Below are 10,068 nucleotides of genomic sequence, written 5' to 3'. Positions count from 1 at the left end.
ACAAGATCATCGGTCAATTCTGATGGCTCCTTTATTTTCAAAAAAAAAAAAAATGCTTGGTTTCTCTATTTACAACTTGTGCAAAAACATTTAAAGGTTTCAAGGACTTTACATTGTAAGTTCATTTCAAGGCACATACATGGGACAACAACAACAGTTTAATAGTGGAAACAAACGAAAGAAATTAAATGTACATAGCAATCAAAAATTACTTTGGTTCCCAATGGATTCTACTTGCAAAACCCAGCTTACAGACCAAACAAATCACCATATGAGAAAAGCAGAATCACTCCCCATCTTAAACGTGAAGAAAAAAATGCTAAAACACATGAAACATTGTGATTGTTGTTAAACCTGTCACGGTTTTCAGGTTGCCATTAGAATTAACTGCCACACAGTAACCGATTCATTCAAACATCAGCCAGATTTTGTGTTGTCCTAATGTAAAACCACTATGTCAACCGATGTGCTGAAGTTTGTATTAAATACGTTTTAATAGTGAACATATATATATATATATACCAAATTGCACATGTGAGAAAACCTTTCAAATCATAATGTAAAATATTCTTTCAAAAAAAGATTGAAAGGGACATACAAAGATCAAAGACGAATTCAGCCACATTTGTGGTAGTGCTTTGTTCCGACTGACTTCACAGTCATTTAGAGTAATTATTCCAAACCAAATCAATGTGCTTTTTCAAGAGACGGATTGACTGTTGGGTTGGATTATGGACGCAAGGCATTGCTCACAGTCCCTTTTGTGTAATACATCCATTTGATTACAGGGCCTCTACTGTGATTTTCAGCTCATCCATAGAAAATAAAGAACAATGTACGCCACACGAGTTAAGCAATGAGTCACTCTGAATCATAACACGCCATTCTTGTCTGGAGGATAGACCTTGGCTTGTTAGCAATGTCATCTATTGATGTCTGTCAGGATGCTGTTTGTAATTGCCCTTCAAAATGTGTGCTTTCCATTCAGTCCTGCCTTCAAAACGTGTAATCCACAGATCTCTGTGTAAATGATGTCAAATCCAGCACATGAACCACATTAAGACATACTGCTGGGTTACAGTAAGGCAATAGATACAACTGTTCAGTATGAAACATTTATGGTTATGGTAGCGACCCAGCAAAAGCTAGCTCTGAGGACTTCGGCAGAGAGTGATGTACTGGATAGTGGCACAAATAAGTTTCTCTGCTATCACTTTTCTCTCTGTGAAAATATGTCGGCGAGAGGCTCGGGACAGATTTATCTCACTAACGGGTTAACTTTGCAATTCACTTTAGCAATTAATTTGGGTCTGCACCACCGCAACCGCCACCTCCCGGGGAACCTGAGCCTGACAGCCGCACCGGACTTGTGTGGAGGAAGTCTGTTAAAAAGAGTTACGGGTGGCCACAGGATTTGAAATGAATTGTTAATGGTGTACACATCAGTTAAAAGCCTTCAGATGAGAAATGGAGGCCGAGGATGTTCCAGATTTCCAGGAAAAGTAGGGACGGGGTGGTTGGAGAAGCCTGCTGGGATGCTAAGGAGAAATACTTTCATGACCACAGAAGTGCAGTAGCCCTTTTTTTCCTTTTAGAGAGCATTTTGTCTGTGCCACTGAGACAAACCTTGTGGGTTGTTGGTTGTTAACCTGTGCAAGCACCAACTGTGTTAGTCACAGAAATCAAAGATCCGTTTGATTTTGAGTAATTCCAAAAACAATTTGGATGTAAACAAGTATCCAGCCATCTAGTCTAAACCTTAATGCCAAGTCGGAGAGCAATGAAGGGTTAACTCCGACAATTAGGACCACCACTCCAACAACAAACCCCCGTCCCAGTCCTGAATCCTCCTGCCAAGTGAAAATAACCTCTGCATTTTTTTCCCTTTCTTGGACCAGGGATTATGCAGTGGGGGTTTGAACTCAGCCCACAAAATAAAATCTTGTCAAGTAAAGTCTTTGAGTAACAGTGCATGATAAATACTTCTCCACAGCAAGCCCGAATTCCAAACTCGGCTCTCTGTCCTGGAAAACATGTGTGCCATTAAAAAAATAGTCCTAATTGCACTCATGCAGGGATCTGAAACTCTTTCAAAGACAGAATCTGGCATGTGCCAGTTCGTCTCTGTGAAAAGAGGGCTTTTGTTTAAATGTCCATTCATCATCCCACCTGATGTGATGCATGATTAAAAAGGGTTTTGGTCAGCAAAGGAAAAGCTAGACAATGATGTGGATGTCACTGTAGAATGTTCCTGATCACATTTGTGTGAGAGCACAGAAATAGATAGAGAGGTGGAGCTCTGTGTAATACCCTGGCCTAATTTGTAAATAACAGAACATGTTCAGAAAGGGCAATTTAAGTATATAAAAGGCAAATGCAGATTTAAAGTTGAAGTTTTTCATCGTTTTCTTATGTTTTACAATTTATAATTAAAGAGACATGAAGGAGATTACAGAGCTCCCTCAGGATATTATAAGTTTACCACAGGGGTTTAGCTATTATATTAGCTCATTTAATGTTTGGGCTGCTAATTACTTGAAAATAAGGCTCCTGCACAGAAGCTTTTTCCAGAAAATTCAGAATTTTAACATGCTAGAGTGTCTGTGGTCTATTTGAGCTGCTATCATCTGTATGTACTGAGACAAGCTGCCCCCTGGTGGGGAAAATGATACACAAATATGCCTGAAAAATGCTTGCACAGGAACCCTTCTAACCATCTCCTTACCGCATTCACCGACGTAGGCTTCTCCTTGTGAGAACTGCAGGGTGTTGAAGAGTGGTCCCTTTTCCCTTCAAATGTGATTTCCACAAAAGCTCATTTCCTGAATGACTGCTCATGCTCTCTGCTGCATTAAAAAAGTGCACTTCAATTCCAAAAAAAGAAAGAAAAAACTCAGCTCCTTTTTTTCTACTGCAGCTTAATCAGTGGTGTTTTGGTTTCCTGGCCACTGTGTTATCTTAACTACTGTTGTGTGAAGGGGCAGCTGTATTTCAGCACAAAGGGCATATTTTGGTTGTGTGGTTAGCAACGTTTTCAAGATCTTAAAGTGGTAGAGAGGCAAAACCTGTGGACTGCACTTGCAGCAGGTACCCAACGTGCTTCGATTACTCAAAACATCCGCAGCGTCCTTGAGCGAAACCACTTTAAGCCTCACATATTACAAAACCATTTCATATTTACTAAGAATAGAAAATATAGCAGAATTCCACATACTTGTCCACAGTATAAATTACCATGTTGACTGCACCTGGAAATATATATATGTATATATGTATACGTGTATTGTACAGTATATTGAACTACATTTTCTTTGAACAAATGGTTGTAGCATCTGTCGAAAAAACATTATGTGTGGCAGAAGTCCACACTGGGAACATTACTGCTCTTGCAGTATGCTATGCTATTGTTACTGAGGTGACAGTCTCTGATGTCAATCCCTCCATTAGGTGTGTAGATGGGCTGAATTCTGAAGTCCCCTTTTAAAAGCTGCTCATTGTTTAGTGACACTATCTGAAAGCTTGTTTCAGTCATTTCCAGGATGGAGTTATCCTTTTTGGTCCCGGCTTCGCAGTAGTCATCTTTTCTCCTGCCGCGATTGTATTTCCATTTGGACGATGACGACCTGCTTTTCTTGTGCATGTGCCAGCAAAACAAGCTTAGAAGTGTCACTAAGACCACCAAAACTGCCCCACCTATCACTCCAGCCAATAGGAGTGCGGAGGTGTTGTCTTGCTGGGCAGCCTGCTCAGATTCAGAGTATGTGGATGTGGATTTGGTCTTAGCCTCAGAACAGATAGTATCCTCACCCGGTCTGTACATGTTGAGAGTATCCAGAACGTACACGCAGATGCGGTAGATAGACCTGGGTTCTAAATTTGACAGGCTAAACCTTCGTTGGTATCCCGGGACTGTTCTTTCTCGAGTGATGTCACTCATCAAACTCTGCCCCATCTTGACCCAAGTCACCTTGTAAGCTGTCACAGTGAAGTAAGACTCCCAGCTCACATCAATGCAGGTAGAGTTCACTATGTGAAAGGAGATTTTTAAGGGGTCTTCGTATGGAGGCAGGGGGCCGGGAGGGAAATGTGGAAATAGGGGTGTGGGGTTGGCCGAGGCGGGGTAAAAAGCAGTGGGTGAAATGGTGGTGAAGCGGGTTGTTCTGGAGATGGTCGTGGTGATGGTGGTGGTTCTGCGGGGTGGCAATGTAGATGGATATGAATGGGTTGGCCAGGGATGCAGCACGGTGCCCGCTGGGCAGTCGATGGCATCTAAGGTGAGTTCTCGAATTACCATGCCACGCACCCTTTCTGGACTCTGGCACGTGAACCCTCGGACGTTTATCGCAGAAGGCAGAGACCTGAGCCATGCAATGACCCACTTAATGTTGCAATCACACCTCCAGAGGTTGTTTCTCGCATTAAGGTGCCTCAGGTTTCTCAAACCATCAAAGACACCCGGTGGAAGAAACTGAAGCTGGTTGCTAGAGATATCTAACTTCTCCAGTTTACTAAGCCCAACGAAGGCTGTCACTTCCATGGTGTCCATCTGGTTTTCCTGCAGGTTGAGCTTGGTCAGGGATGTGCCAGGGAGCAATGGTGGTGGAGTGGTGAGAGAGTTTCGAGCAAGGGACAGTTCTCTCAGGTTGACCAGGTCCTGGAAGGTTCCAGGAGCGATGCCCTCATCCTCAAGCAAGTTCCCATCCAGCAAAAGTCGCTGCAGGGTGGTGACATTCTGAAAGGCATCCTCGTCAATGTCGGCAATGCGATTCTCGTCCAAACGCAGCTCCTTGAGATCTTCCGGTAATCCGATAGGAATGCTGCTCAGGTGGTTTTTGGTGAGGAAAAGAAGCTTGAGGCTGACAGCCTCCCTGAAAGCCCCCTCCTCTACCCCTACGGTTGAGATGGAGTTGTCATCCAGGTGGAGTTCCTCCAGCATGAGTAACTGGGCAAGTGCTGCCCTGGAGATAGTCTGGATGTTGTTTTCCTGGAGGTGCAGCACTCGAACATTCCTGGGAAGGTTGAGGGGAAATTCATCCAGCTGATTTCCATATAGGTAAACAGTATCTACAGAGGCAACATTGTGTAGCTCCAATGGAAAGCCGGCATTGTTGATCTGATTATTGTGGAGGAAGAGGGTCTTGGATCCCTCTTGCACCCCCAGAGGCACAGACGTCAGGCTCCTCTCATTACAGTAAACAAATGTTCTATCGCAGCGGCACTCCTTGGGACAGGAGGAGACGGGGCTGAACTGCACATGCAAGCTCAACAACACTGTCAACCAAAAGCGAAGAAATGAAGTCCAATCGTTATTCCAAAATCCGGCTTGAAACTCCATAGTGAAAAATAAAGGGAGAGAAAGGAAATGGCAAGACAAAATCAGTGGCTGGAGGGAGCAAAAAGGAAATGTAACAAATCCAGCAAAATTAAGTCCTCTAAAATTGTATTATAATGTGCAGTTCACAGATAGACCAGGAATTTGAGGAGTAATCCCTTGATAATTTCTAGTCCTTTTCTGGAGAGGTGGTCTCATTAGAGTGCATGGGTTCTCTCACTCAAGCCATCCATGCTGAGGAATCAGATCAATGTAGAACTGCTCTCGTTCACTGCAGGGCCCAAGCAGGGTGTGACTGAGAGAGTGCTGAAGCACTGAGCCACACCGTCCACCTCCCAGCCTGCTGTCAAGTGCTGATGGGCCTTAGCCCGAGCACTTTCCGAAAGATGTGACATTTGGGTCCAGAGACCTGTTTCAAAACAAGGACAAATTAGAATACAAAAAGTGTAGATTCACAACAAAAATGCAGTATGCCAATAAACTTTATACATTTATTTTTTTCCCATGTTTTTACACACCAAAAAAATATAGGCTAATCATTCAAAAAAACAAATGCCCTAAAAATGTTTTCTGTTGACTATATGGCTTATAGCGTCTTCACTATGCATCATAGAATATTCACGTCCCCTTTGAGTGTATCTCAGGGGAAAAAACAATCAAATGAGTTGAGGGAGTGGGGGTGTCCTACACAGCTCAGAGTGACGAATGCTGCCTGTCAAATTAAATGGGATTGGGGTATAATTTAGCCCGTCTATCTGCAATAAATTATCAATACAGTCTTTTTCCCTCCTCAACGAAAAGGTTTTGTGCTAGTTCAAGGTCTCAGAATCATAATCAGAACTCTGATCAGAACTCAGAATACTGCATCTACTGTTCAGACTTGTATTGCTTGTATTTTGATATTCAAATAAAAAAAGTATATTAAAAAATATTTCATATTTTATTTTAAGGTTGTTGTTTTTTTGTATGACATTTACATTTTGTGAAATGTGATATGTTGTAGTTGACAATTCCAAAAACAGTATTTATGTACAACTTTTAGTCGGCCCTGTTTGTATTTTTGTGCTTTCATTATTACTGTAAAATAATATACTCCTTGGCATCTTGAGCCTTCAGCAAACACCTCTGCATTGGATTTTTGCTTTTGTGGCCTATACCATCTGCCTTGTTAATAGAGTTAAAACAATCAATGCCTGGCAAAAGAACGCTTGTCTTTACTAAGAGGCACGCTATCACAGATGTGATTTAAATTAGGACAAATACAGGCCTCATATATAAAGCCATTTAGATCTGACAAAATCATATTTGAAATCACATTAAAATGCATAATCATGAGTATAAAGAGGACTACAGCAAACTATGCATGTTTAAAATAGAGGTTTTAAGTGTGTTTTTTTCTTCTCAGTGATGCCATAGAAGAACCATTTTTGGTTCCCCAAAGAACCCTCTACTGAACAGTTCTTCAAATAACCATTTTTTTCTTACTGCATTTAATAATCAAAAGAACCTTTTCCCAGTAAAGAACCAATTAGAAGTTTCCATATGTGTTAACGGTTCTTCATGGAACCATCAATGCCAACGAAGAACCTTTAGTTTTAAGAATGTAGCCTACAGTGTAAAATATAACCCTGTTAATTTGTTACCTGTGTGTTATACACAATATATTTCATTTAACACACAATAAATGTAGTTTTACTGTAATATATAATTTTGGAAGTAAAAAAAAAAAAGCAAATTCAAGACAATATATGTACTTTTACAGTAAAATATTGTTAAAATAGTGTTTTAAAATTAAGTTACAAAATAGTTAGGCTATTGTAAAAAAAAAATGGTATAATAGACATTACCACATTTTATTATACTAAATTGAAACATTTGTTGAAATAACTGTCCTTACTATTCTAATCACTTGGGTGCAATAGGATATTTTATATTACTAATTTCATGTGGGTCACACTGTACTCTGTCTATACTCTGTTTATTGGCTATTCTTCATGGAAAGGCCGGTTTTGCTGAACGTTGATTTCATCGTGGACTTCCATTTTACCACCTTTTATTTTTGTGGTGCTTATAGACACTATTTATCAGCTGAGAAAATATATGGTTGAACATTTCTAATTGTGCAGGCATCAGACGCCATCCCTTAATGGCTGAAACGTTGTAACCATTTTTCTTTTTTTTTACATGGAATTTCTGACAAACATGGCTAAATGTATTTATTTATTTTACAGTGTGCTTAACCAAAAAGCATGCTCGCAGACAAAACAAAATGAGTACAGACAAAACAGCACTGAAAGTTTGAATCGTAGGAGACATTTCGAAGCGGATAAGGTGAACTTGAGAGAGCAGCGAAGCTGTTGATGTGAATGAATAATCACTAGATGGTACTGAGAGCCGAGCGCAAGTAAAAAAGAAACGATGCTATGACACGCTTGATGTTTGACCAGATAAACCGCGTTGGTTATCCACTATTTACCCTAAATATGTTATCTGAGATGTTGAAATGCTGACAAGCCTTAGTCTAACCTAACGCAGTTCGCGGAAAAGTACAAGCCCCTAGTTACAGCAGAATCGTTTCGGACGAAATACTCGGGAACTTCGTATACAAACGAACACTTTTAACTTAAAACATAAATGATATTCCTAGTTAGACGGGTAAATGGACCTCATCCAGCAGAAGAAATGCAGTTGTCTCCATCAAAATCAGCCTACCTTATCAAACATGATTTTATCCGTATAATTAAACAACATTGAGCACTTGTCCCCCTCTTCTTGTTCTTCATGCACTCGGTGGAATAGACGGGACGCACAGACCCAACGCCATTCCCGTAACATACTGTTCTACCGAATCGGTTCCGAGTTCCTCTCCGCCCGCGGCTCCTCCGGACAGCATACTGACTCCCGTTTGGAGAGCTCGGTGTCCGCGCTCACTACTTTTTGCCGAAGTGACTCCCTCTGTTCCTCTTTCCACGGCTGAGCCCTCGTTTAAACCTATAATTTACATTAAATTCACATTTGCAAAATCCACTTTTTTTTGTCCAGGAGTTGGTAAACTCGCCGAAAAAGCCCAAAATACATCCACGTTACCGCGTATCATACCATAATACTTCGTGAAAGCGAAACGCAAGAGTTCGCCGATTCATCTCCGAGAGATGTTTACAGAGGAAAACTGCGCTGGTAATGATCTGTTCACTGCACACCTCCGACTCTCTCTCTCTCTCTCTCTCTCTCTCGTTCGGTCGGTCCTCCCACACTGTCCTGCGTAAAGAGATTACAGGCTGGGGTGGAATGACGCTTACATTTTAACTTCCCCTTCTCTATTTTCGTGCTGATATGTTTAGTTTTGTACCATTTATTGTCAGTGGCATTAAGTGAAATTACGCCATAACACTAATTGCCAGTAAATAGTTTAGTCCGTGTCCCTAAGGGCATAGTTCACAAAAAAAAATAAATAAAAATAAAATATATATATATATATTTTTTTTTCCTCTGTATTTGTTCAGCCTTATGTCTTTCTTATGTCATTTGTCTTTCAAACTTGATTGACTTTCTTGCTTGGGTGGAGCCAAAGCAAATCGGTACTGTACTTTTCTTGGTGGCAATTTCTTATGAATTTGTGTGTGATTCATATGGCACGGCACCTAACTAACTATTGACCTTAACATACTAACTAGATAAGGTCCACCCCTAACCCCACCCTGGTTAAATTTTTAAAAAGTTTTTTTTTTTCCAAACTGATTTTTTCAATGAACAGTTCTCAAAGAGCTTGATTAACAGGTGATCTGACCAATCAGAACGCGGATATTATGTGCCGCTGCTATCCACCATCTTGCCCGACAGCTGCGGCCGGTCTCCATAGAAATCCATGTTACTTGTTTTACTAAACTAAATAAAAAACAAGTAAAGATTTGTATTAAATATTATTGTAATTTTTTTATTATGGAAATACTAGCTATAACATTAAACATGAAGACTTACAGTATACATTGTTTTTTTAAGCAGATCTAAAAAATCAATAAGTGTTATTCCTCGTGTAAATTTGCAAGCTTTAGGTATTTATTTATTTATTTATTTGCTTATTTATTTATTTTTTCATCCGTTCGTTTATTTACGTGTTTATAAAATGTATTTGATATTTATGCATTTGTATTTTTCACAGTTATTGTTATTTAAACAAATATTAAATAACAGGGGTTAAAAGAGCTAGGGGAAACAATGTTCATCTGGAAAATTATACAGAACAAAAATGTTAATAGTTCTATGCATTTTTGTTTTTATATATTTAAACATACCTATAGTAATTTTGCAATTCTGTGAAAAATAAAGCAAACGTATTTGTTTTCTGACCTTTTTACTTTCATTTGTTAAAACAACTTATCATAATAATAATTATAGTAATAATAAAAGTCCAACTGTTTTGGATATAATTCCAGCAAAACATAACAACAACTACAACTGAGTATAAATGAACTGTAAAAGAAAAACAAGCCCAGATAGCTTATAATAAACAGGCGTGGCATGGCAACATGGGGCAGTGTTTACTGTGTATACACTGTTGAACTAATAATTTAAATTAATGAGTGAGAGTGTAAAAAGTATGTTTAAAGAGAATGTGTGGCACAAAAGTGCCATAGTTGAAGAAAGTTTATTTTTATTTTTTTTTTGGTCATGAATATTGTAAAGTATGATTAAAAATGTATTGATCTGAATATTTGTTTATGATTTTATTGACAGGA

The 10,068-nt window shown here is 39.5% G+C and overlaps 1 protein-coding gene across 2 annotated transcripts in view; it reads right to left on the bottom strand.

Moving 5' to 3' along the window:
* Positions 1-320: 320 nt before the first annotated feature.
* Positions 321-10,068, bottom strand: part of LOC107564782 (leucine-rich repeat transmembrane protein FLRT2-like) — a 31,115-nt gene continuing 21,367 nt past the window's right edge. The window contains exons 1-2 of one of the 2 annotated variants that reach the window (XM_016249939.1): positions 8,045-8,496; positions 321-5,741 (exon numbers count right to left, since the gene is read on the bottom strand). In XM_016249939.1, coding sequence (XP_016105425.1) covers positions 3,347-5,335 — 1,989 coding nt within the window. In that variant the 5' untranslated portion in view covers positions 5,336-5,741; positions 8,045-8,496 and the 3' untranslated portion in view covers positions 321-3,346. Of the gene's footprint in view, positions 5,742-8,044; positions 8,497-10,068 lie in introns of those variants that run through there. The other variant, XM_016249940.1, reaches the window with a different exon arrangement.

The sequence above is a fragment of the Sinocyclocheilus grahami genome, unplaced genomic scaffold, assembly GCF_001515645.1.
Source record: "Sinocyclocheilus grahami isolate Dianchi unplaced genomic scaffold, SAMN03320097.WGS_v1.1 scaffold962.1, whole genome shotgun sequence".
Classification (NCBI taxonomy): Eukaryota; Metazoa; Chordata; class Actinopteri; order Cypriniformes; family Cyprinidae; genus Sinocyclocheilus; species Sinocyclocheilus grahami.
This window is presented reverse-complemented; position numbering and strand designations above follow the sequence as displayed.